The sequence below is a fragment of the Doryrhamphus excisus genome, chromosome 22 (genome assembly GCF_030265055.1).
Source record: "Doryrhamphus excisus isolate RoL2022-K1 chromosome 22, RoL_Dexc_1.0, whole genome shotgun sequence".
In the NCBI taxonomy this organism is placed as follows: Eukaryota; Metazoa; Chordata; class Actinopteri; order Syngnathiformes; family Syngnathidae; genus Doryrhamphus; species Doryrhamphus excisus.
This window is the reverse complement of record NC_080487.1, coordinates 12,519,993-12,546,386: the sequence shown is the minus strand read 5'-3', so window position 1 is coordinate 12,546,386 and position 26,394 is coordinate 12,519,993. Positions and strand designations below refer to the sequence as shown.

At 41.0% G+C, this 26,394-nt stretch overlaps 4 protein-coding genes across 8 annotated transcripts in view; 1 reads left to right on the top strand and 3 right to left on the bottom strand.

The window, feature by feature from the left end:
• Window positions 1–1,656, bottom strand: part of LOC131109309 (vinculin) — a 28,347-nt gene extending 26,691 nt beyond the window's left edge. Inside the window, exon 1 of the mRNA XM_058061191.1 lies at window positions 1,345–1,656. Coding sequence (XP_057917174.1) covers window positions 1,345–1,512 — 168 coding nt within the window. The 5' untranslated portion in view covers window positions 1,513–1,656. The remainder of the gene's footprint in view (window positions 1–1,344) is intronic.
• Window positions 1,657–3,886: 2,230 nt separating this feature from the next.
• On the top strand, window positions 3,887–10,517 carry LOC131109981 (C1q-related factor-like). 2 transcript variants are annotated; one of them, XM_058062587.1, is made up of 3 exons: window positions 3,887–6,390; window positions 9,220–9,359; window positions 9,524–10,517. In XM_058062587.1, the coding sequence occupies exons 1-3, from the start codon at window positions 5,770–5,772 to the stop codon at window positions 9,546–9,548; spliced, it is 786 nt and encodes a 261-aa protein (XP_057918570.1). In that variant the 5' UTR covers window positions 3,887–5,769; the 3' UTR covers window positions 9,549–10,517. The 2 variants fall into 2 exon arrangements, with proteins under 2 accessions (XP_057918570.1, XP_057918569.1); XM_058062586.1 differs by having other exon boundaries at window positions 9,220–10,517.
• Window positions 10,518–15,756: 5,239 nt separating this feature from the next.
• On the bottom strand, window positions 15,757–22,262 carry dcakd (dephospho-CoA kinase domain containing). 4 transcript variants are annotated; one of them, XM_058062578.1, is made up of 5 exons: window positions 22,123–22,262; window positions 20,813–20,927; window positions 20,535–20,738; window positions 20,245–20,357; window positions 15,757–20,009 (listed from the first exon to the last, which is right to left on the bottom strand). In XM_058062578.1, the coding sequence occupies exons 2-5, from the start codon at window positions 20,834–20,836 to the stop codon at window positions 19,724–19,726; spliced, it is 627 nt and encodes a 208-aa protein (XP_057918561.1). In that variant the 5' UTR covers window positions 20,837–20,927; window positions 22,123–22,262; the 3' UTR covers window positions 15,757–19,723. The 4 variants fall into 4 exon arrangements, with proteins under 4 accessions (XP_057918561.1, XP_057918560.1, XP_057918559.1 ...); XM_058062577.1 differs by lacking the exon at window positions 22,123–22,262 and adding an exon at window positions 21,592–21,861; XM_058062576.1 differs by having other exon boundaries at window positions 15,759–20,009; window positions 20,245–20,332.
• On the bottom strand, window positions 21,928–24,196 carry pus3 (pseudouridylate synthase 3). Its single transcript, XM_058062574.1, has 6 exons — window positions 23,566–24,196; window positions 23,215–23,495; window positions 22,866–23,043; window positions 22,680–22,789; window positions 22,409–22,584; window positions 21,928–22,266 (listed from the first exon to the last, which is right to left on the bottom strand). The coding sequence occupies exons 1-6, from the start codon at window positions 23,944–23,946 to the stop codon at window positions 22,058–22,060; spliced, it is 1,335 nt and encodes a 444-aa protein (XP_057918557.1). The 5' UTR covers window positions 23,947–24,196; the 3' UTR covers window positions 21,928–22,057.
• Between the last annotated feature and the right edge of the window lie 2,198 nt (window positions 24,197–26,394).

The window sequence follows — 26,394 nt, the reverse complement described above, 5'->3', positions numbered from 1 at the left end:
CGTTCCTGATCCTATCCATCCTGGTCACTCCCAATGAGAACCTCAGCATCCTCATCTCTGCTACCTCCGGCTAACATGTAATGTCCCTCTGATGTACTCCTTCCTGATCCTATCCATCCTGGTCACTCTCAATGAGAACCTCAGCATCCTCATCTCTGCTACCTCCGGCTAACATGTAATGTCCCTCTGATGTACTCGTTCCCGATCCTATCCATCCTGGTCACTCCCAATGAGAACCTCAGCATCCTCATCTCTGCTACCTCCGGCTAATATGTAATGTCCCTCTGATGTACTCCTTCCTGATCCTATCCATCCTGGTCACTCCCAATGAGAACCTCAGCATCCTCATCTCTGCTACCTCCGGCTAACATGTAATGTCCCTCTGATGTACTCGTTCCTGATCCTATCCATCCTGGTCACTCCCACTGAGAACCTCAGCATCCTCATCTCCATACTGTTGTTGTAAATGGCGACTAAGTTCACATAGATGTTGGTTATTCTGCATTATTCGTTGGTAGTGTCTTGTCTCTGTTAGCATTAACTTTTCACGGCTCTAGTTAAAATACAATTTTATTCGTGCTAAATGCTAACATATCATATATATTTTTTTGGTTGAAATGTTATTTTTACAGTGCGCCACGGGCCAATAAATTGGCCATTTTGGACAATCTCACAAGATTAAAACATGACAAGATTTCTCAAAGGTCTAGTGGGCGATTAATTAATCACACAATAAATGGTTAACTTGATCATTTAGGTATCGCGATGTCCATGCGTGTCTGTTTTCCTAATGTCCCGCCTCCAGACGGGTAGGAGAGGGGTTCACGCAGTGGTTTTTGTATCTGTTCCATAGAACAACGGAATGAATGGAGTGAGCCCTTTTGTACTAACGTCAACGGGTGGAGGCGGGGTTGGTAGCATATACACACAGAGTGCAGATTTCCGGGCCACCTTACTGGGTATCTAGACAACTTATTGACACCCCTATGTGAGTAATGGTGTCAGTTTGCCCCCCCCCCCACAAAAAATGTCTGGTTTAGTGCAATGCAAGTATTTCATTATACATGTAATATGTTTTTATTAGTACTAATGACTATTATTTTATTACTTTGCTAGTTGAAGTTTGCCACTCGGTCAGTAGGACCCTTAACAAAGGGCGTCAGTGCCCTTTGCCCCCCCCGCAAGGTAACTTTCGTGGCATTTCCACGACTTTGCTGCCATTCAAAAGCCACGCCACGTCCACTACAAAGCCAACAAGTTTACTCAATGAAGCGACAGGTAGCCGCCGCGAAGTAGCTAGCCGCCACAGTTTCCACTAAAAAGAACCGGAAGTCTGTTACTCACCCGGACCAGGTTGCTCACAGCTGCCTGTACGGCCGCCACCGGTGCCGTCAAGTCTGGGATAGCCTTGCCGTCCACTTCGCCCTCCTCATGCATGATCACTAAATGGGATATCTGCTGGGCCACCGGCTCCAGGATACTTTCTATCGTCTTCGTGTGGAACACCGGCATGGCGACTGCTTTATCCGAGAAAAAAAGAAGGTTAAACTTCCAGCCTTCGCCTTGAAGCCCGCTTTCCAGTCACTTTTTCCGCCCCCGCTCAGTCACCAACCCGGGGCAGAGAAGAACCATCAAACTCGTCCTGACTGACTGAGCTACTACTACGTCACTACACTAGACCCCGCCTTCTCGCCAATCACAAAGCGCGAGGCTTCCTTTTTCTCTTTTCTGATTGGTGCACATAAACGTCACTCAACATCCATTGCCTTTCTTTTTTTTTCCTGCTGGAGATCCGAGCGCTCCCTAAATTACGTAATACAGCCTCATGCCCTAAAAAGGACAATATGTGTGTCGTGTTTGTGAGCCCGCACATTCCAGACGATGTAAATCAACCGGTCGGACGCACTCAACTTTTGACACTCTGCAGACCAGAAAAAAACAATATATTACTCCGTCGTATTCCCATATAAGCTTTAAAGAAAATGACAGTTTAAAAAAAAAGTTACACTTTTTACACTCAGGTCCCAAAATGGTCCTGTGAAAAAATATTTCACATATCAAATATTTTGTACAATAGAACAGATTTTTGTGAGAAGAACCCATGGTTGCTTTGATGGGAAGAACACAAAATATGCAATATTTATTGAAGTTTGTAGCAACTTAATAAATATAACTTAAATTAATTAATAAAGCAAAAAAAAAAATCCAAACCTACATGTTCTGTGTGAAAAAGTGATTTCTGCCCCTGTTGCCCCCTCCTCAAAAAGAAAGTAATTAAAATCTATCAGTTTAGAGAATGTTATCAAGCCATTTCTAAAGCTTTGGGACTCCAGCAAACCACAGTGAGAGCCATTATCCATCAATTGTGGCCTCAATTTGACAATGATCCACAACACACCGACAAGTCCACCTCTGAATGGCTGACGAAAAACCAAATAAGGACTTTGGAGTGGCCTTGTAAACATCCTGGCCTGGATCCTCTTAAGATGCCATGACATGACATTGCAGAAACATGAAAAGAGCAATAAAAAACAGACATTTTTTATTTTTATTTTTGGTCAACACTTACAGCTAATAAAAAAAAGTCCTCACCAAAAAGAGGTAAATACCTGTATAGTTAAGTTAGTTATGATTTGTTCCTTCAAGTAGTGAAGTATTTTACTGATCAAATAACATGCTAGTCTACAGAGAAGCTACATTTCTCCAGGTATTTCTACATTTTCAAAGCATGGGATGGTAACCATGGCGATGACAGATGCTCCTTACATAGCAGTCCCGCTCACAGTAACAGAGAAGGCTTTAGGAAATACCTGAATGTGTTTCCTTCGATTCTGCTTTGATGAAGTAAATCACAGTCAAAGTATTCCAGTTTATTTCTAATACAGGAACACTAAATTACCCTTCAATAAATCAATAAACAGGCAAAAAATTTCCAAAGCAATTCCCACAGAATTCCAGAAGGACTTGCAAGGTAGCGGCCCATTGCCTAATAAGGATACAAGGACCTTGAGGGTCTGGATCTAGGGAGTTTGGCGCCTTGTGTAAACAAGCAAGGCACTTTGGTGGTTAGAATATATCAACAGCTGTCAATGAGATGCAGTGTAATAAATATGGCAGCCATAGTTTTCCTCATTTCCCCCCTAAAATATCTACTCATGAAAAACAAATTGGCATCACCGAGCAGGTTTTATCTACACTAAAAAGACAAAAGTCAAAGAAATAAGCCCCCTAAGAGACAAACAAGCAGGCCCATCATGGCTTTTTGATCCTCCCTATCTCCTTAAGTAGACCAAATAAGATCTTGTAAGATTAGCGGGATCAAGTCACAACAATGCAAATTGAATTGAAAATGAATATTCACTTTGGCGAAGAGTAATTGAGAACATTGAGTATTGGCGCCATCTTTTGGTGAAAAGTAGAACTACAACACAAGGAGGGTTCTACTTTATACGTGTAACGTTAGTAAAACGTTGTAGTAAAATAATGGTTCCTTGTATTTTATTTATGAATTCAAACCCACATTTACGTAAATATATAAGTATGTTTTTTTTTTAAATAACTACTTCCGCTTGCTATTTAAAAGGCGGAACCAATTGAGTTTTCTGTACTGACCATAAAGCATAACGCACACAACCACAACAACCATAAAGTGTATAGCAGTGATTTAAAACCACTGTTCCACTGAGGAATTATCCAATATTACTTAAAAAAATAACATTTATTAATAATTTTGTGGAAATATTATGTCATTGAGTGTCCAGACTGGGAGAGCAATGTAATATTCGTCCGTGTGGCAACACGTAGCTGATTGCAACCGTTCCTCCAATAGACTTAGTGATGCACGTGAGAGGTCGTGGCGACATTTTGAAAAAAAAAACTGCTGTATATTACTTATTCAAAAACGGATTTTACTTCAGTATCAATTATTTGTATAGATAGATATATAGATAGACTTTTTTTTTATTGGTACACCCTGGACTGGTAGCCAGCCCTCGTGAGGAAAAAGCGGTAGAAAATGAATGAATGATTGATTGACCCCTGACCTTGACTGTAGTTATGGTGCTAGCATGATGCTTTATGTTTACAGTCTGTGGTTCTAGCCTCTTATAACATGGAGTAAAATGTAATCTGCGGATTGGATTTAATTAAGGAAATAAGAAGCTTTGGATAACATTGAGAGCGACTATAGAAGCAACAATGAATGTCGTTAAGATGTACGTCTTAGCAATATGGAGCTAACTGCATTACTTGAAACTGCAGCTATATACAAGAGAGAGGCTAACATTGCGGTCCTTTAGTCGCACAGTTCCAAAGTGGGAGGGGGTACGCAGTGTTCTTTGCAGGAGTTGACTTAAATGGCTGGAGAGCACCCCCGGAGCACGAGCTGTTTCTTCCTTTAAGGAGAATTAAATGAGCTTTTTTAACTCGGGACTGACTCATCCTGCTTGGCCTCTAAAGCTAAAGGTGGCGTGCCTTTGTAGCTTCTCATTGGTCGGTGGAGTAGGCTGATAAATGCACTTTTATATGCTAATTCGGCTGCACGCTGACAGCATATGTTGGCCTCATGCTGCCCAGGCTTTGAATTCATTAGTCATATCCTCAATTTTTATCCAATTTCATATCTCTTCATATAAATGAGGGGGACATATTCAGTTGGCATAACTGCATCGTTCTAATGACCAATGGGGGCATAAAGGAGTAACTATTATGTTCAGAGATATATTAATATACCAAACAAAGCGGGATTTTCTGTTTTGACAATTTAGAACAGGGGTCTCAAACACGCGTCCCGCGGGCCAAATGTGGCACACAGGACACAAGTTTGAGGCCCCCGCCTTGATATGAAAGTTTAATGTCAGTGCGTCCCGCGCAAGTTTGATATGGATGCTGTATGGTATCATGTACCCAGAAAAAATTATTACGTTTGATTCATGTTCATGTTAAAGGTTAAATAACTGTTAATAGTTATCCTCCCTACCCGTGTGGAAGTGGTAAGTTTTTGGCTATTTAAGTTGAAAGGAAATAACTTGGAGGCTCGATACGTTGTATATTATGTTGTTTATATTCGGTGTCGGGCTGCACGGCGGTCGAGTGGTTAGTGTGCACACCTCACAGCTGTGAGAACCGGGTTCAATTCCACCCTCGGCCATCTCTGAGTGGAGTTTGCATGTTCTCCCTGTGCATGCGTGGGTTTTTTTTCCGGGTACTCCGGTTTTACTCCCACATTCCAAAAACATGCTAGGTTAATTAGCGACTCCAAATTGTCCATAGGTATGAATGTGAGTGTGAATGGTTGTTTGTCTATATGTGCCCTGTGATTGGCTGTACCCCGCCTCTCTCGAATGAATGAACGTGATTCCTTGCCATATTCAATACTATGATAAAAAAGTAGCGAATAAATGGCCACCATGTTGGAATTGAGCATTTCTCCTTGGCGATGGGAAGAGGAGGATAATGGAAGAGACAGCCATGAGGAAAGTGCTCTCCTCAGCCCTGACTCATGCTCCTCTCTCCTCCCCTTGCTTTTTCTTCTTCTCTCCTCCTCCTCCTCACTCTCTCTCTCTCCTTTAGAAGACTTTTTTCTCTTTCCAGACTCTCCTGTCCGTCACTCACACAATCCTCCCGGCTCTCTCCGAGCATCATCTCCACGTCTGCGTTCTTCACCCGACAGCCACCATTCCCACCTCGGAGAGCTCCACGCTGGCAGCGCAGCCCCTTCCCCGGCTGAGCATCGGGCGTAAGACCCTGGTGGCAGCCGCCGTGGGGGTCATGCTGGTTCTGGTACTGGTGGTGCTCATTCCCGTGCTGGTCAGCTCCGTGGGGATGGGCGGTGGCGAGGACGGTGCCGGTCGTTACGAGATGCTTGGAACCTGCCGCATGGTGTGTGACCCCTTCCCCACGCCGGGCACCGGGGAGCCGGTTACTGCCGAGCGACAGGTGGACGACGGAGACGAGGCGGGATTGGCCGATCACAGCATCGGACCGCCGTTGCCGACGTACGGCGCTCACGGCTCCCACGGCAGACCTGGAAGCCCCGGTAAGCCTGGACCCCCTGGGCCCCGTGGAGAACCGGGCCCTCCAGGGCCAAAGGGGCCACCAGGGGATGCTATGGATGTCGTACGGACCGGGATTCTAAACTTAGGCGATAAAGGCTCCGCGACGTACAACACCACGCCCCGAGTTGCTTTTTACGCGGGGCTCCGGAATCCGCAGGAAGGCTACGACATCCTGCGCTTCGACGACGTCGTGACCAACATCGGGGGCAATTACGAGGGCGCCACGGGGAAGTTCACCTGTAAGATTCCCGGCACCTACTTTTTCATATACAACGTTCTGATGAGGGGCGGAGACGGCACTAGCATGTGGGCCGACCTGATCAAGAACGGTCTGGTGGGTGACCCTTTCTTTGATGACTTCCTGTCGTTGTTATGCTCCTTTGTGACACTTTGACTTGGGTTTAAGTCGAAACCCACCAGCGTGCAAAGAGTCCCAAACACGCAGTCATGTGTGTGTTGAGATTCAGTTTTTTAGCCCAAATAACGCCAACGCGCGGTGGCAGGCTGCCAGACTGCATATGTGTGCATTTTACACACTCCGTGAGCGCTACGTGGCGATCTGCAACTCGGCAACGCAACACAACATAGCCCCAGGTTGTCGTCAGTTCAATGCTGGTGCCCCTTTAAAATGAAATACAAGTTATTATACAAAAAAAAACAGCTACACGGAATTTCACCCGGGAACTGAAATAATAATAATAATAGTAAAAATATTACTGAAATATTATTGAAACACTTCTATGCTAGGACTACGTTAAAAAGCCATAGCATTTCAGTATGTGGAATCAAACTATGGATTAATTTAATTTAATTTAATTTAATTTAATTTAATTTAATTTAATTTAATTTAATTTAATTTAATTTAATTTAATTTAAAACTTAAACTGTATTAGGAAAGCAGGAAGTGAACAAATTTAACAGTTATTAAATTAAATTAAATACCTCTGCCTCGTCTTTTAATTTAATTTAATTCAAAACTTAAACTATATTAGGAAAGCAGGAAGTGAACAAATGTAAGTTATTAAATTAAATTAAATTAAATACCTCTAACTCGTCATTTAATTTAATTTAATTTAAAACTTAAACTATATTGGGAAAGCAGGAAGTGAACAAACGTAACAGTTATTAAATTAAATTAAATTAAATTAAATTAAATGCCTTGTCTTTTAATTTAATTTAATTTAATAACTGTTACATTTTGATTTAATTTAATTTAAATTAAGGTATTAAATTATTTATTTTATTATTTACTATCGCACACAATATAAACAAAGTATGCGTTGCGGACATACCACTCCTGAGCCTATAGGACAAAAAAATAAATAAATAAATAAAAAACAATACTTAAACTATATTAGGAAAGCAGGAAGTGAACAAATGTAACAGTTACTGATTGTAAAAGTACCAGATGGAGGGGTAGGATTAAATAAGCTTTGCTTCTTACTACTCCTTTTGGACATGTAGAACTGGGAACTGATTATGGGATGCATTCAATTGTAATCTGATGCATGTTCAAATGAAATAAAACCATTAACATTATTATTGAATTTATAGCTGAAAACTTTGACATATTTTACTGTATTCGTATCGTTAGCACCCAACCACCTAAAAGCTTGGGTCAAGTTTTTCAGTGATTTTGCTCTCTAACGCCACCCTCTATGTCACCCTAATGATACGTATGGGATCTGGCACTGATGATGAAAGAGGATCGTCTCATCATCTCGAGGCAAGGCTGACTCAAGCCTAACTCCTTATACTTGAGTCACGAGTGGAGAGGTTGTTCAATGGAGTACACACTTCACCTCTAACATGACCATAATGTGTGTGTGTGTGTGTGTGTGTGTGTGTGTGTGTACGGAATAGAGGTCACAATTCTATTCAGATTACGTTCCCGTTTTGCGCGTTTATAACGATCACGTCTTAAGATCTCAAGATGAGCAGAAATTGGAATCTCTTGACACAAGTTAGCTAAAGCGATGACAGATTTTTACATTAGTCTGATGTAAAATGCTAAACAGGCTAAGCAAGCACAAGCCAGTACTCGTAATTCATATTATACAACTAATTACAAATGAAAAAAAATTACAAATTTTTTTTTTCGCATTGTGAGGACGAGTAAAGATAACGTAAACATGATAAATTTTTGCATCATTATGCTATCTTGTGATCTTACAATAACGAGCTGATGTCAACAGCTTTGTTTACAAATTTTTTTTGGACCAATTTCAGTGTAAAATGTCAATAGAAACCGGTTACAACTTCCGAAGAAATCTAATCCCGACTTTCGGTGGTGGAAAACCGAAGACAATGTAAACACAACGTACAAATTTAGATTTCTCGGCATGAATTAGCTGTAAACGTTACGCATAAGGTTGAATGTTGATATCAACAAAAGCTTTGGAACTAACTTGGCGAAGAGTTTACAAAGTTTATGAATAAAAAGACGTAAAAACGATTTTGTTACCAATCTAAAGACTTAATCGCAATAACGAGCTGATGTCAACAGCTTTGTTTACAATTTTTTTTTTGGACCAATTTCAGTGTAAAATGTCAATAGAAACCGGTTATAACTTCCGAAAAAATCTAATCCCGACTTTCGGTGGTGGAAAACCAAAGAGAATGTAAACACAACGTACAAATTTAGATTTCCCAGCATGAATTAGCTGTAAACGTTACGCATAAGGTTGAATGTTGATATCAACAAAAGCTTTGGCGAAGAGTTTACAAATTTTATGAACAAAAGACGTAAAAACAATTTGGTTACCAATCCAAAGATTGGTAATAATACGTTAATTTTTTAGATTTCGAATTTTTTTAATTGAGACATCCAAAACTGCGTAGCTTATTTGACGAATAGCTAACCAACAAACGTCAAAACGATACAACATACGGTCAAGGTTTCACTGTATTGCTATGCTAACTTCCGATAACTGTTGATGACAATCATAACGACTGAACGCTGACGACTTACGTTAAAGATAGAAGACATCAAAAGGTTTGTGACTAAATTTGCTAACGGTTTATGCAGTTTACTGATAACACAACAAATTACTATGCTAACCGTCATTGGAAGATAACGAAAGTTAGCAAAAACTGTAGCATTAGGAATAAATTAAACTGTAAACCATAGCTGTAGTAAATTCCCGTGTTTTTCCCATTTTAGGTGAGGGCCAGCGCCATCGCCCAGGACCAGGACCAGAGTTACGACTACGCTAGCAACAACGTTATTCTCCACCTGGACGCGGGCGATGAGGTTTTCATCAAACTGGACGGCGGAAAGGCGCACGGCGGCAACAGCAACAAGTACAGCACCTTCTCGGGCTTCATTCTCTATGCCGACTAGCGCGACCGCTTGCTTGACTTTTCACTTGCAAGCGAAGACGACGTTGCCCACAGCCACTGATCGACAGTCACGTAAGCTGGATTAGTGGTTATGGGTAATGGGTCTACCTCTTTTGTCCATTCAGGGTGCCTACGCCGCCATTCCGATGACCCGACCTAACACGTCATATCGTGCCAAAGTGCGGTCACGATTCCGACAACATCATCTCCAAATCGGAATCTCTTGTTTGTTGGTGTTCTTGCATTCTTATTAGTGCGCTAAAGTGTCGTAATCTTTGAGATCGGAGGCCAGAATGAGATTGTCTTTGTGTAGCAGATCTGATATTGAACCTTGTCAGTCCGAGTCCTGTTTGTTTGAGACTTTGATGAAATATTTGTGCCGTGTGACGTGCGAACATGTTAGCATCTGTTGAACTTCAGCATGCAGCACCTGTTAAAATCGATACGGAAACGAATTAAAGGTCCCCTATTGTGAAAATTTGACTTTTTGATGATGTTCTGCCAGTAATATGTCCCAAAATGTAATGAAAACTAAACAGGTTTTTTTTTTTAGAAAAGTTTGGGTTTTGAGGCAGGGTTTGAACCCCTTTCTCAAGGAAATGAGCTGTGATCGCAACTTTGTGGAAAAGCAGGCTTCGCTACACACCAAAAACCAAAAAATAAAAGCACTACCGACTATTGGTTTGTCAACATTATTATTTAACCTTTAACATGAACATGAATCAAACGAAAAAAAAATTTCCGGGTACATGATACCATACAGCATCCATATCAAACTTGCGCGGGGCCGCGCTAACATTAAACTTTCATATCAAGGCGGGGGCCTCAAACTAGTGTCCTGCGGGCCACATTTGGCCCACGGGCCGCGTGTTTTGGACCCCTGTTCTAAGCCAACCTACCATGATGTTGAAACACGATTAATGTCAGAACTGAAACTATGCTACCGTCGCTAACGTTCGTGAACGTCAATCAACACAATGTGTTGCGGCGCTCATTTGCATTAAAGCTGCAGACACAAAACGGAGCTCACGAAAAACACTTTCCTCGCCTGTTAAAATGGCTGAAAAAAATAATAATATGGGACCTTTAACAGTTTTTGACGTTTGTTGGTTTTTGGAATTGTACCCAATGTTTTTTTTTTTTTTTGGATTAAAAAAAAAGTTGTTCTAATTTCCTCGAATGTTAGCATTTCTTGTCTGGTTCAAAATGGCGACTCCTATCGTTAGACAGCGCGTTGACTATAAACGACAAGACAGTAGCTGGTGGAGCTCAACTATAAGAAGCGATATATTTCCTCCAGAGTTTTCCAACATCTTTGGACACGACTTGAGACAACCGAGGCTACGACATTCCCCAAACAAGTTTTGAAGTTGTCAAAAAGCGGCCAAGTAAAAACGCAGCTTTGAGCGTACAGTTTGTTAAGAGAAAGAGTCCAAAATGTCACTTCGGTCAAACATCGGCGAGTAGGATAGCGTTGCAATGTTACTCGGACACCTCGCGGGCCGAAACTTAAGTCCTGAGACAGCTCACTTCCTCCAGACACAATTAAAACTGAGGCTACGTGCTGAAGCAGAGGTCACCCGAGCCACGAGGACGGCCCAGAAACTGGAGCAGCCTGTTTTTTTTTTTTTTTTCTTTTCCGTTTCCTCTCGGGCGCTATGAGAGCATCGTCAAATTAAGAGATTTCATGTCACAATGTCAAAGACGAATGCTCCCTCGGACTGTGAGAAAGCGTCGCAACGCCTTGCTAGGTTTAGCCGGCCTGACATTGGTGCTTTCCGAAACTCTTTCTAAATAGCAACATACGGACTTCTTAAATAGGTAGAGGTTGGTGCAATGGCAAAGAATCGAACCCGAAGACACCGTACGAGGGTGAAGCAAACACTACAAAAGCTGTGTTGGCGACCCCGAGCTTTCCATTGAGACCACCCCCGACACTCTACGACTTCCGGTTCCCGAGATACGGACGTTTATTGACAATTGTGCCCCATTCCGGTGCTCACAGGAAGTGGTCCCAAATGAAAGCCCGTGCCCACTTATTTGGGGGGGGGGGGGGGGGTCAGCCTCGGGAAAAACGCCCTAAGACAGGGGTCTCAAACTCAATTTACTTGGGGGCCAAAAACCACTTCCACACGGATAGGGAGGTTAACTATTAACAGTTATTTAACCTTTAACATGAACATTAATCAAACGTAATAATTTTTTCTGGGTACATGATACCATACAGCATCCATATCAAACATTAAACTTTCATATCAAGGTGGCCCGCAGGACACTAGTTTGAGACCCCTGCTCTATGACTTCCGGTTCCCGAGATACGGACGTTTATTGACAATTGCGCCCCATTCCGGTGCTCACAGGAAGTCGGAAGTGGTCCCAAATTAAAGCCTGTGCCCACTTATGGGAGGGGGTCAGCCTCGGGAAAAATGCCCTAGGACGTACCATTCTCGAGTTATTTGGTTTCTTCCTTCACCCCTAACCAAAATAGATAAAAGTTCGGCAACCCGTTTAACCGTATGAAAAGTCGCGTATGCAGCCACATGGTCAGAAAAAGAAGTCCTAGATCAGTGGTCTCAAACACGCGGCCCGCGGGCCAAATGTGGCCCGCAGGACACTACTTTGAGGCCCCCCGCCTTGATATGAAAGTTTAATGTTTAAGTTTGATATGGATGCTGTATGGTATCATGTACCCAGAAAAAATTATTACGTTTGATTAATGTTCATGTTAAAGGTTAAATAACTGTTAATAGTTATCCTCCCTATCCGTGTGGAAGTGGTAAGTTTTTGGCTATTTAAGTTGAAAGGAAATAACTTGAAGGCTACCGTTTAGGTCGCTAGCGCTCTAGTTTGCGAGTTAGCATGTGTCTCAAGACCCTGCAGTTGCGCAATATGTTGTAAATAAAAAGAGTATAAATGTGACTATAGTCGTGTTTTGTCATGTCTACAGGGCTCTAATAATGCTTTGTTCATTTTAATCTGAAAAAAATAATTTGTCTACCCACCAACTATATGTGGTTTCTTAAGTTTTTATTATTTGCCGTTTTATTATTATTATTATTATTATTATATTTATTGATTACTGATTGATTTTCTTTATTCTTGATTTGTTTATTTTTCATCTTATTTTGTGCATAAAAATAAAAATTAAGATAATGTTTTATCAGAGCTTTTATTGTAGAAAATCGGAACCAAAGCACTGAAAAAGTTTGTATATTTTTCTGTTTTTAATAAATGTTTTTTTTTGGGGGGGGAAACCTGATGCGGCCCAGTCTCACCCAGACCCTAGCTCCAGTGCCCCCCAAGTAAATTGAGTTTGAGACCCCTGTCCTAGAAAAAAAAACAAGGAATCCTCGGCAAAGCGACTTGAGGCTCTCCCGGTCTTGACAGTGATTCCGTTTGAACAACCTCGCCCCCAACAGGACCCCCTCCGGGACGAGTCTTTCTGATGAACCAGCATCTGGACTGTACACAGCGCTTGAACCCTTGACTCACTTCCCCCAACGCGTCCCTTGGCTGTGATATTTACAGTACAGTACACATAAGACAAAGTCTTCAGACGCCTACGGCGCTGTGGATGTCCCCGCTGCGTTACGACGACACGACAATGGCGGGTTCTGCCAACGTGACATTAATGAACCCTTTTTCTTTTGTCATCTTCAACCCCCCCCCGCCCCCAAATTAGCTTACCGGGGGGGCGATCCAAATTAGACAGAGATGCCTCGAAATGTCGGGAGACTAAATTGCCCTTCGTTGTCACCCACTAGCCTTCTAGAGGCCGACATAAAAAGGCCACAAGTTCGATTTACCGGTTAAATGTGCCGCAATTCGGTTATTAAAGCAGAACAGAAAGCATGTGCTAATTAGCTAATTAGCATTTAAACATACTAACAAATATGTTAACCATGCATATCATTTAAACAGCATAGCTTACTACTTTAAATGCGACCTAGTTAATTATATATTCCTAATTTAGCTTTCCCTGTCCTTTTACTGAGTTATCTATGAATTCTGCCTAGCAACAAGTGGAAAAAATAAGAATTTGATCAATGTTTTAGTGCTTGGTTGTTAATTATTTTGCTAAAATTAAATTATGCGATATTATGAAATAATTATGAAACAATTTTACATTTTTGTGATTGAATGAAATATATGCCTGGTTGTTAATTATTTTTGCAAAAATGAAATTATGCAAAATTATGAAATCATTATGAAACAATTTTACATTTTTGTGATTTAATTAAATATATACTTGGTCGTTAATTCTTTTACTAAAATGAAATTATGCAATATTATGAAATAATTATGAAACAATTTTACATTTTTATGATTGAATGAAATATATGCCTGGTCGTTAATTATTTTGCTAACAATGAAATTATGCGATATTATAAAATTATTATGAAACAATTTTACATTTTTGTGATTGATTGAAATATATAAAAATACTGATTAAACCTGGATTAAATATCAAAACACCAATGATAAAAGTTATTAATAATTAATGTAATGTAATTCAAGTAATGTAATGGCATTTTTATGTTATGAATTACATAAAATGTGTTAGTTATATTCATTAATTTGACTAATTGAATAACATTTAAATATTGAATACATTAATAATATAGAATTACTTAATCAATAAAAGTTAATAAAGTAGATCTATTTATCTTTCTAACGGGCTGAACGACGACCGAGTGGTTAGCACGCAGGCCTCACAGCTAGGAGACCCGAGTTCGATTCCACCCTCAGCCATGTTCTCCCCGTGCATGTGTGGGATTTCTCCGGGTACTCCGGTTTCCTCCCGCATTCCAAAAACATGCTAGGTTAATTAGCCACTCCAAATTGTCCATAGGTATGAATGTGAGTGTGAATGGTTGTTTGTCTATATGTGCCCTGGGATTGGCTGGCCACCAGTCCAGGGTGGGATAGGCTGGGATAGGCTCCAGGTAGAAAATGAATGAATGAATGAATGAATAAAAACCATAGCTGGAATGAACATTTAGCGCGTGGGCCACATAGCTAGGAGACCCGAGTTCAATTCCAGTCTCGGCCATCTCTTTGTGGACTTGAATGAATGAATTTATCTTTCTACTACTGCTCTAAACCCAGGAGAAAGACGTTCCAGCGGAAGTGGAGGTGTGTTTTAGGTTCGGCGGTGTCGTCGTACATGAAAGTCTTTCGAGCGGCGCGGTACCGCAGTGGATAGAAAGCAAATAGAGCAGAAAGCTCATCAGGGCAATAGGAAAGTGCTGAGAGGGTTGCAGCGGGCCTCCAAGTTCATGTGTGCACCCAAGCACACCACACGTCTTAGCGCTCCTCGGGAGAACATGACAGTGTCGGCTAACCCCCCCGTCCGCCGCCCCCCCCACGTGCTCCTCGTCGTCATGCTCCGTACAGGGTTGGAGTCCAGTGTGTCAGTGACTCAACACCAGTGGGCCGTGCTCCCTCATGGCCCCTGACGGAGCCGGGCCTAACGCACACGGACAGGTTGAGTCATGGGGCCGGGGACGCTCCGCTGGCGTGGTGCCTGTCTCTTCACCTCAGCGCCGTCTCATGGATGCGGTGTGACAATGCTGCTACGGAAGGTCCGAGCACGGCCCCGCGCGTCGCATGACACTCCGTGCCAGAGTTCAAGAACACGATGGCTGTCGTCGACGCTCGAGCCACTTGAGTCTACCCCGTTGGTGTCGAGCTGGATTTGTGACTAGTTGGGGGGCAGAGGGCACGCCGTTGGGCTTTTGGTGTCGTCCATCTTTGATATTTCATAGAATACTTATTTAAGTATTTGCCGCGCTAACTTCATCTTGACTCGCCAGCTCCATCCTGCGGGCTGCGTCCAATCGCTGCAGTGTCGTCGGAAAATTTCAGGATGATTTCCTTGTTGTGTGTGAACAGGATGGGGATGAGGACACATCCCTGTGGAGTTCCTAAGTTGGTGGTGATGCAAATTTACATGTTATTCTGTTGGCTTGATTTTTGCTTGGAGAAATTATGCGCTCTTTTACATATTCATTCATTCATTCATTCATTTTCTACCGCTTTTTCCTCACGAGGGTCGTGGGGGTGCTGGAGCCTATCCCAGCTGACTTCGGGCGAGAGGCGGTGTACACCCTGGACTGGTCGCCAGCCAATCACAGGGCACATATAGACAAACAACCATTCACACTCACATTCATACCTATGGACAATAATATAATAAAATATAATAAATACGTTATATATATTATATGAATATATTATTATATATTATATATAATAAAATTAGAAAAAAGAATGATACATAAGCATCTTTGTTTTATAATGCAAGATTAAGGTCTGCATTAATCATTAACTTGAGAATTTAATCAAACCGTATTGTTTGTACACTGCATTAAATTGTTTATATATACGTATATATATATTTTTTTTTTTAAATATATACGTATAATTTTCGAATCATATATCGTATCATGTATCTAGATTCGAATCAGATTGTCTCACAAAGATTTACATCCCTATTTTGTAACAAGATGGAACATCAAATGTTTTTTTTTTCACAGAAAATATAACCAATTTGAAACATTACTATAACTTTTATTATTTATTCATTAATATACAGTTTAGACGAGTTCAATTCCACCCTCGGTTATTTCTGTGTAGGTTTCCTCCCACATTCCAAAAACATGCTAGGCTAATTAGCGACTCCAAATTGTCCATAGGTATGAATGTGAGTGTGAATGGTTGTTTGTCTATATGTGCCCTGTGATTGGCTGGCCACCAGTCCAGGGTGTACCCCGCCTCTCGCCTGAAGAAGACAGCTGGGATAGGCTCCAGCACCCACTGCGACCATCGTGAGGATAAGCGGTAGAAAATGAACGAATGAAAACTTGTTTACCTATTTTTTTTTAACATTACTAGAGCCCCCCCAGACATGAAATAGCACCCCTATAGTCACTTTTACACTTGTATTACCCAGTATAGTAATAAAATAGTTAAGAGTTTTAGCTTGGCGTGGGTTAATACCCTTGGCAGGTATTATTGTGTAGGTTTCCTCACACATTCCAAAAACATGCTAGGCTAATTAGCGACTCCAAATTGTCCATAGGTATGAATGTGAGTGTGAATGGTTGTTTGTCTATATGTGCCCTGTGATTGGCTGGCCACCAGTCCTGGGTGGACCCCGCCTCTCGCCTGAAGAAGACAGCTGGGATAGGCTCCAGCACCCCCTGTGACCATCGTGAGGATAAGCGGTAGAAAATGAATGAATGAATGAATTTATGGTTTAAATTCTTGACAGTATTTCCTAATAATTCATTAAAATGACGTGTAGAATATGTTTGTAGCTCCTTGAGGAATAATGAGCTTGTAGAACCCTCGAGGGTGACATGTTTTTCCATTGTGGTGATAGAGGAAAATAACAAGCGGTCTGGTAAACAAGATGATCACCTGCGGGTGTCTGGGACGGGTTTTCACCTTGCCTCTTATGGTAGGGGGCGGGTGGCGGACGGTGATGCCTACCAGCTCAGAGGAGAAGACACTTTCAACAGAGTGCTGTCTCTGAAAGCAATTGTGAGGTTACAGAAGTCTTGATTTGCTTTTTCTCCCGGGAAAGGGGGCCACAAAAAGGTGGCACGACTGGTGCCAGAATTCAGTTTAGGACTTTCACCTTTTTTGCTTTGACGTCTTCATAATTTAAAGTGGAGGTGATTAGTATTCCGAAGGAGCCTTCAGTCGCCTTCTTTGCCTCCAGGGAGCGTTCACACTTGCTTGGTTTAGATAAAGTCCGCCCCCAAGTGTGGACTCTTGTGCTTCTGAGACAAACTGGGGAAAAGACACACCGGGAAAGATGGATGCCCGGGGGATATGCCTGCTCGGAATGAGGCAACGGTGACCAGACTTTCAAGCATGGCGGGTTTGGAGGGTGCTTCAGACTGAGCCAAGTGGCATTCATGGATTTGTGGGATGTGGGTGCCAGGGTGATGCTTTCATTGTTGTCGGTTTGAATGTGTTCAAAGTCCTGTTTTGATGGGGTTTTCAGGAAGCAACCTGGTAGTCCAAGATCCCTTCCTGGATTGATAAAGTACTTATATCTACGTTCTCAAATGTTGGTCCTGAACTGAGCTGTTCAAGTTTTTATTATAAAAGGAAAAACTATCAGTTCTGAAAAGGTTATAAAGTCACTTTTAAAGCTTTGGGACTCTAACCAACCACAGTGAGAGCCAGTGAAACAGTGCTGAAACACACCAGGAGTGGCCGGCCGTGGTCTGATGAGACAATAGCTTAACTTCTGCAGTTTTTGCTACTCAGGGTGACCCAACCAGTTATTAGGGTTAGGGCGCAATTACTTTTTCACACATGTTCTCTAGGTTTGGATCTTTATAAATAATAAAAAGTTTCATTTAAAAACTGCATTTGATGTTCATTTGTATTGTTATTGACTAATATTTAAATTTGTTTGATGATCGGAAACATTTGAAGTGTGACAAAATTAAAAAATAGATTTTTTTTTTACACTGGTGTAAATCCCAATATGTGAAATATCAATAAATCACATTGTATTTCCTTGATATTTACCTGAATATATATTTTTTTCTATTTTTTACTGGGTGTGCACAATAATTATTGAGGTGATATGAGGGAATTATGATGTCATACTGACTAAATTAAGAATAGCTTCGATGCCCAATAAAAAAAAAAACCCACAAGCACATCCACCTAAAACGCCATGTGGCGACCATAGTGTCCCACCGGCTGCTCGGCGCATGTGCCCGAATGCAGTGCACCTTTGTTTGTTTCACATTTCGCTATACGGTAACAATAACTCAGGATGAAGATGTAACAGTTTATCGTTAACACGTCAGTGTTTATGTCGTTTATGTCAAACTTTGTAGTCTTTACAAAGAGTGTTGATGACTGTGGAGAAAATCGAGAAACTGTATGTACAGGAAGCTTGAGAAAATAAGAAAATACCTTGCAGTTAAAACTGGATTGTCACATACACTCCTTATAATAATCATGTAATTATACGGTTATTAAACATACACTCTTGCTACAAAGAATGGTGTTATAAAAAGTATATATTAAATCTATTTATCATCCATCTGAGCCTTCATAAGAGCGAAACTGATGAAAATTGCACATGGATAAATTTTAAATTATCATCTGCCGGTGCAACATGTGCTAATAATGCGTTCAGGTGTTCTCGTGAGAATTTAAGAGGAAATCTTACACAAAACAATGCACTGTATAAGGTTATAGTTACCAAAAATCATTAAAAAAAACACAAAAAAACCGCCATCACCGGCTAGCTTATTTAACAAACAGTGGTTTAAAACCAAAACAAATGAATATATGTTACACAACTACAAATTAAACGGCATAAAAATCGTCGGGTACTTCAATTTACGCCGAAAAGATGTTCATGGCTGTCATTGTCTTATAAACACAGGTACAGGTAAATACGTAATAACTTAGTGTTAGCCTTGGGAAAGCTCATTGTTGTAACTCCAACGCATGGTATTAAAAAAATATCCATCTTCACAATGACATTTGTCACATATACAAGACAGCCAGTCTAAGTCTGCCTTACATAGACGTACACTCCACTCCGTACAATACTTCTAGCTTTACCACTTTTTTCAAATTTACCACTTCCACACAAGACGAGGGGAACTTTTTTCCACAACGTCATATCCAACTGCAGACTTCAGATGACAAGCAAGGGTACACGTTGGACTGGTTGCCACCCGTCACAGAACTACAGATTCGATGATTGCTAATTTTTGGAGCTAAACTTTGTCAAATCGCTATCATGGTCGGTTAATATACGTACATAAATCATTTGTGTGTGTAAAAAAAAGACATTCAATGTTCAAATTCGATCCTTCATTATGTTTAATTAATAGTGGTGATTAACCTATACTTCGAGTCGGACTACTCAAAATGTTCAAATATCGCCATGGAACTGTTCTAAAATCCAACTTGCGTTAACTTGAACATTTTACTTCATTTTTGAGCGTAAATTATGAGCCGGTGTCGCCACATTTTTTTGTAGGTATTTCATTTGTGACTTTTTCAGATAAAATAAAATAAAAAAAAAAAGGAAAAATGTGCAGATAATTAGTTTTCATTACACAGCAAGTATAGAATTTCCAGCATATTAATTTAACAAGATAAAAAAAGTCAGTTAACTACAATTAAAGTGCATTGTTTGTAAGAAATCCTGCTAAATCCTAGTGAAAACATGGCTGCAGTTACCAGCACCAAACCAGGTTCCCATGTGACTAACCTCACAGCGTCACATGACTGCCTGGTGTTCACAACACATCCTCATCCTCCGACCTCTGTTAGGACAACAGCAGCTTGGCGGTGTACAGCAGGATGCCGCCAAGACCGGCTGTGGCGGCAACTGCCAGCACCCTGACCAGGAGGAAGTCCATGGAGTCCTCCAGCTTGGTGTGGAGACGCAGGACCTGGCGGTGGGTGTCCTCACGCGTGCCTGAGTTCTCGACGACGTGACTGGCGAGGCCACGCTTCTCGTTGAGCGGCATCTGGGCGGCCAGGCGTTGCTCGGCCTCCTCCTGGGTCAGACCGTCCCTCTGCATGAGGCGCGACAGCTGAGTGGGCGGGTCACTGGACAGCAAAAGACGATGCTGAGCTATTTATGGCACATTGGTGGAAGTCCAAAACTTTGTCCGTAATTGTCAGTATTTTTTTTTACCAAAAATGCACCTCGGCATGTGGACTGGTTTAAAGACATTAATATTGCGCACTCAACCACATGCATCTTTCTATAGGAATAAATTAAATTCAATTATTTTTGAAAAAATAAAGACTACATGTAATAAAAAGTGGGTGTGTCACTTACCAGTAAACTACAACAGTGTGGTTGAGAAACTGCGTCAGCTTTCTGGTTTCAAAGAGAAGTGGCACGTCCAGCACCACGTAGCGGTAACCTAGGCAACGGAACATTGGCACAAACTGACAACATATGTGCAGAGTTGACAACACGGACACATGTATGACCAGAATTGTATGATTTGTTTTGTTTTCCGGGCTGCTTGTTGCTAGGCAGAATTCATGGGGCTCGATTATAACTGCCCCATAAGCCAGTGAAAACACTCACTGTGTTAATTAACCTCATTAAGCTGACCTCACCTCTGAGGAAGTAAAACAAAATCTGTTTGAGCATCTCTTTATGGATCTCTGGGTGGGTGATAGAGTTGAGCAGCTTCCTCTTCCCCTCGTCAGCAAAGATGAGACGCCCGAGCTTCTTCCGGTCGATCTCGCCACTCTCCAGCAAGACCTCGGGCCCGAAGTGGAAAACGATGCGCGAGTGGGCGGCTGTGTGCGGCTCCACGACTGTTTAAGAAACAAAAAATTATTTTCAATGAAACAAACATATTGACATGTAGAACGCGTGTCGTAAAACTAACCTTTCCTCGCCACAACATCAGCATCAATGATGGGGCACCCGAGGTCCCTCAGCATGGACGACACCGTGCTTTTCCCTGAGGCGATACCGCCTGTCAGTCCTACCAGGTACATCTCCTAAAAAAATTAAGAAAATGCAGAAAGCATCATATATATATTGTACATCACATATGCCTACAAAAGTTTTTAAAAAAACATAAATATATTACATTTTTATTAAACTTTGGGTGTTTAATAAAGGGTAAAATGTGTATGGGTTTTTATTAAACCTAAACATACCACTTTGCCAATCTCAGGGGTTATTAGGACAAAATTAACTTGTAGGAAAAAATGTAATAGATTGAATAGTATGAAATTGTTGAAGAAAAAAAAAAGTTACATAACTTTTATGAAATGAACAAAGTAGCACATAATATTAAGCGGCCATTAAGGACTACCGTATTTCCTCAAATAGCGAGACCTAAAAAAAATCCCAGGTGAATTCCCCAAATACTTAGTCCTCTCTAGTGCACTCTGAATAAAAACTGGCTATACTTCTGGTCATAAAAGCAATCTAAAGACACAACTGATGTAGATGTTCTAAGTAACACTTCCGCTACAACATCATTATTAGGACCTTTACATTAATTTGGTGACTTTTGGCTGAGTATTCAAGACCACTGAGAAATTATGTACACTTTCTACACATGTACCCTCACGATTAATTCACTAAGGCTACTTTAAAAATTCAGATTTCACTCTTCGTTTCAGGGCAAAGTAATATTTTTCAAGCTTCCCTTACCTTGTACTGGTAAGCTGCTTTTTAAATTGGATGAAATGTCAGTGCACATCCGCGGCACCTATGGCTGCTAACAAGCTAATGCTAACAAGTGTCGGCAGCGCCAGAACATCCGAAAATGGAAGAACAAACCAAGTCATCGTCTTTCTTAAATGGTCTGAATAAATTTTCAGTCGAAGTGAAATATCATAAACACTTGTTGCTAGTTAAATTGATAGCTGTCACTCCCGGGGTCAACTACATGCTAACAACCGGATGTCACGCCACGATGTGTCGCCGCAATGTAGTTCCGGAATTTCAACTCAATTTGACAATAGTTCCGGATACAGAACACGAATGCGATGTTGAATGTTCTCAAGTGTGTTTATTTCATAAAATAACTTTTAATGAAAAAAACACTGCTTGTGTAATAAAAGTCCACAACATTCCTGCATTAAAAAATACAAAAAAAGCAAAAAAATCTTTTTATTCAGGAATTGTGAGAATGTTTGGATCGTTTTCTTTGATGGACCATTGCTTCGCTTCCATTCTCACCTTCTTCACGCTTGAGCCTCCCTCTCTTGACAAAATGGTCGATCCTGGACTCCAGGCTCTCGCAGCGAGGACGTTCTAGCAACGACCGGTAGTTCCTCTGCCGGCTGCCTTCTACCAGCCAAAAAGAATTTGACGACACCCCACCTGTGGATGTGGAATTAACACACTCAATTCAATTCTAACTTTATTAAAACCCTGTATGATCCATTCGGACATTGTTTTAAGTGCAATAAGAAGTTAGTAAAACGCTCAACCTTGTTTTGTGGGGTACTTGGTCTGGTCTTACCTGTGGCCTCCTCCAAGCCTTGAATCATGCCATGGAGGACGTGGGCCTTGACAGCGCTCTGGGTCCAGTGTTGCTGCAGTGACGACAGGGCGTGATTCAGCTCCTCTTCCTCCCGTCTCCAGCTCAAACCCTCAAAGTGGCAGTTGTACAGAACCAGCGGGTAGTCAACTGCCATGCTTAACGAGAAAAATAAAAAAATTATACTGACGCAGTTTAGTCAGGAGACATGGCAATAGTCAAGCCAAGTACTCTCTGCAGTTGACTCTCTCACCTGTATTGAGGCTTTCGGGGGTTAGTTTGAACATCAAGGAGCTCATTGATTATTTCTGGAGCTTCCAGCTTCTGACCTATTAGAAGAAGCACGGCCATCATGCAGCGAACCTGCAGTTGGAGATGTTTTTTTTTTTTTTTTTTCAATTTATTGTCAATGTTAGGAATTACACGGCAATTCAAATACCTGGTGGTACAGGAAGGCAAGCCCTTTCAGCTCAAATATGAACAAGTCGTACGGGTCTGCGGTGGGAATAGGGTGCACGGGCTTGATTGTTGCCGACAGGATGGTTCTCTCAAACTGCAAGACGCCGTTCCCGACATCCATCTTGCACAGGTTACGGAAGTCATGAGTGCCCTCGTACCTGAAGAGGCGTAAAAATAGTTAAACTGTCTCATAATATAAAATACTAGATCAAATAAAATAAAAGTGAAACATGACAGTAAAACACTGTATGCAAAAGAACATTATTTTCAAAATGGATACCGATTTTTCCAATTGCGCCTGAATGTGCACCGTTACCCCTGAGTCTCACCTTTTGGCAGCATCCGTCATCAAATCGATGTCCAAGGATCCACGTGGGAAGTAGTAGCGGTACGTGCGGGCCTGGCAATCGAAGCGTGCGCTGAACCCCTCCGCTGCAGGAGCCCAGTCTAAAATCCGGATGTCCTGAGGCAGAACCCTGTTGAGCATCTTCACATAAGGAAGCTCTGATGGTGCAGAATCAGCATCTTTTTTCTTAGCGGCAACAACATCGGCCGGAATGACACCCAATCCTCCGCCAAACTGTGAGGAGCGCAGGTCGATGGTTATCACCTGTAGGAGGAGAAGATGGAGAAGATGTAAGACCAAAAGATCACAGAACAAAAAAAAACAGTGTATTAACCTGGGAAAAAGCACTGACGCCTTTGTCAGTACGTCCACAGCGGTGATAGTTGGAGCTCTGGCGGTCCTGGATGAGGCGAGTCTTCAGGAGAGCTTCGAAGAGCCTGGCCTCCACTGTGTTGTCCGTGTTCTCCTGGACGGCAAAGCCATGGTAGGACCATCCCAGATAGGCCATACGCAGAGCCACATGGCGGCGAGGATGTGAGGAGAAGTCAAAAGGGCGCTCTTTCAACGTTTTCTTCCCTTTTTTAGAAGAACTAGTGGTTTCATTTGGTAATGGACCGGTCTCCGTGTGGGCTCCATTTGTATGCAGAAGCTGGGTCTTGAGCTGCTCCAGTTCTTCCTCTAAATCTTTTATTCTCTGGATTAAAGTCTCAGACATTTTGTTTAAATGGCGAAACAATTCCTCACGAGCTGACTGGGTTACAATAGTTATAATTTGTCTATCTTTCAGCTCATTTACGTACTACAACTCGTCTAATAACATTCATTCAGTTAATAAAACAACAAAATTGGTGTTTACCTTTTTGTTTTAGCCTGGAAAATGTCGAAAAACTAGCATTTTTCTTGATTGCGAGCAAGTTTTCTTGCTAAAGCCGATGTACAAATGTAGCGGCGAGTTTTACGTCAACTCGGACTCATTTATGGCAGCTTATCCATTTCACTTCCGGTACATTGCTTCCTCGGGAAGTGTAGTCCTTTTTGCTAACTTTAAACACAAAGCGCTTTGAAAATTATTGTTTGAAATGAAGAAACACAATTTTAATTCACTCACCGATAAATTGAAACAATTTTAATCAAATACACAATAACATATGTCACATTTATAGTTTTTTTAAAAGCTGTTTTTCACAAAAAAGTAGCTAGCTTAGGGTCTCTATAGCTGTGTGGCCTGCGCGCTATAACCACTCGTCCTATACACAAAATATAATATATAAATATATACAATCAAAAGGTTATACGTAACTGGAAGCAACTATTATCCCTTCAAAATATAACCTTAAAAAGCAAGTTAATTCTAGCGTTCAGCACCTGAAGGCAGGCTAGGTGTGATAAGCTCCATTATCAAATGAGCCACCTGTTGCCTCTCAAACGTCTCAGTGAAATGTCAAAAATGGAGTTCATCCCCCTCTGCACAATGTCAGAATATTCTGAAAAAAAGATTAAAAAAGGCATTAAAGGAGTGAGTTGTGATGAGAATTTTATGATACTCAAATAACAAAAAGTGATATTTTTTAGAAAAAAAATTGTCTTATTAATGTTAAGCAAATAATATTGCATTTTTCTAGAATAATGTTTTTTTTTTACATAAAAAATAGCAGTATTACACCCTTGAATGGTCGCCTGCCAATCACAAGGCACATATAATCCTCCTAAGGTCTTCAATCCTTTTTTTTTTTTAATATAATGACTCATAATTGTTCATATTGTTAATTTCAACAACTATATCAATGATAAGGAAATTACCCCTGCAGGGAACTATACAGGAGGATCTCCTTTCACCCGTTTGAACACTATGAACACTTCCAAACGCCACAAAAAGAGTGAGGCAGCGCTCGGGGGAGAGTTAATGGGAGCAAGATGCAAAAACCTCAAAAGAATGCCAGCATGGTTTTCATGGGAACAGGAAGTTGGTCGACGATTGCCAGTTGGGACCTCGTTCATGCCTTTCTTTGGCCTTTCCTGTTTGGAATTCCGAGTGAAAACGATCATGGTGATAGCCTGGAAATTACTAGGCATGCAGGAGGATACTTTAAAGCATATGAAGAGGAAAAAAACTGGATCTTGTCTGTTTATGGGCAAACATTCACACTGGAATTGACGGACTGTATTTCCTCAAATAAATATGCATTGAAAAAATGAATGCCTTACTCTTAAGGATATGTTATGGTAATGGTAATGGTTTAATTCAATTTGAACATGCATCAGATTACAATTGAGTGCATCCCATAATCAGTTCCCAGTTCCACATGTCCAAAAGGAGTAGGAAGAAGCAAAGCTTATTAAATCCTACCCCTCCATCTGGTACTTTTACAATCAGTAACTGTTACATTTGTTCACTTCCTGCTTTCCTAATATAGTTTTTTTTTTATTTTGTTATTTTTTATTTACATTTTTTTAATTTTTTGTCCTATAGGCTCAGGAGTGGTATTGTGTGCAATAGTAAATAATTTAATTTAATTTAATTTAATTTAATTTAATTTAATCATTTTCTACCGCTTTTTCCTCAAGGGTCGCGGGGGTGCTGGAGCCTATCCCAGCTGTCTTCGGGCGAGAGGCGGGGTACACCCTGGACTGGTGGCCAGCCAATCACAGGGCACATATAGACAAACAACCATTCACACTCACATTCATACCTATGGACAATTTGGGAGTCGCCAATTAGTTAGCATGTTTTTGGAATGTGGGAGGAACGGGGAGAACATGCAAACTCCACACAGAGATGGCCGAGGGTGGAATTGAACCCTGGTCTCCTAGCTGTGAGGTCTGCGCGCTAACCATGCCACCTTAATTTAATAAATTTAAAGAATCAAGAATTAATTTAATTTAATTTAATTTAATTTAATTTAATTTAATTTAATTTAATTTAATTTAATTTAATTTAATTTAATTTAATTTAATTTAATTTAATTTAATTTAATTTAATTTAATTTAATTCAATTCAATTCATCATGACTGGTTCAAGACTCTTCAAACATCAACTGCTTGTATTGTTTCTGGAATTGGCTCATCGTTGTGCATTGTTTGAGCGTCTTACTCAATCCATTCCATTGTTTGATTCCACATACTGAAATGCTAACGCTAAATGTTATTCACTCCAGATGATACT

Bases quoted from the DNA above. Each gene is read 5' to 3' on its own strand.
- LOC131109981 (XM_058062586.1), top strand. From the start codon at position 5,770: ATGCTGGTTCTGGTACTGGTGGTGCTCATTCCCGTGCTGGTCAGCTCC. The intron at 6,391-9,219 runs GTGGGTGACCCT...TTCCCATTTTAG, and splicing joins ACCTGATCAAGAACGGTCTG to GTGAGGGCCAGCGCCATCGC.
- dcakd (XM_058062576.1), bottom strand. From the start codon at position 20,924: ATGTACCTGGTAGGACTGACAGGCGGTATCGCCTCAGGGAAAAGCACG. The intron at 20,333-20,534 runs GTGAGGTCAGCT...TCCGTTGCCTAG, and splicing joins TTTGTTTTACTTCCTCAGAG to GTTACCGCTACGTGGTGCTG. The intron at 20,010-20,244 runs GTAAGTGACACA...TTTGCTGTCCAG, and splicing joins CACACTGTTGTAGTTTACTG to TGACCCGCCCACTCAGCTGT.
- pus3 (XM_058062574.1), bottom strand. From the start codon at position 23,946: ATGTCTGAGACTTTAATCCAGAGAATAAAAGATTTAGAGGAAGAACTG. The intron at 23,496-23,565 runs GTTAATACACTG...CTCCTCCTACAG, and splicing joins GCGTCAGTGCTTTTTCCCAG to GTGATAACCATCGACCTGCG. The intron at 22,790-22,865 runs GTATTTGAATTG...CTCCAACTGCAG, and splicing joins TTGCCTTCCTGTACCACCAG to GTTCGCTGCATGATGGCCGT.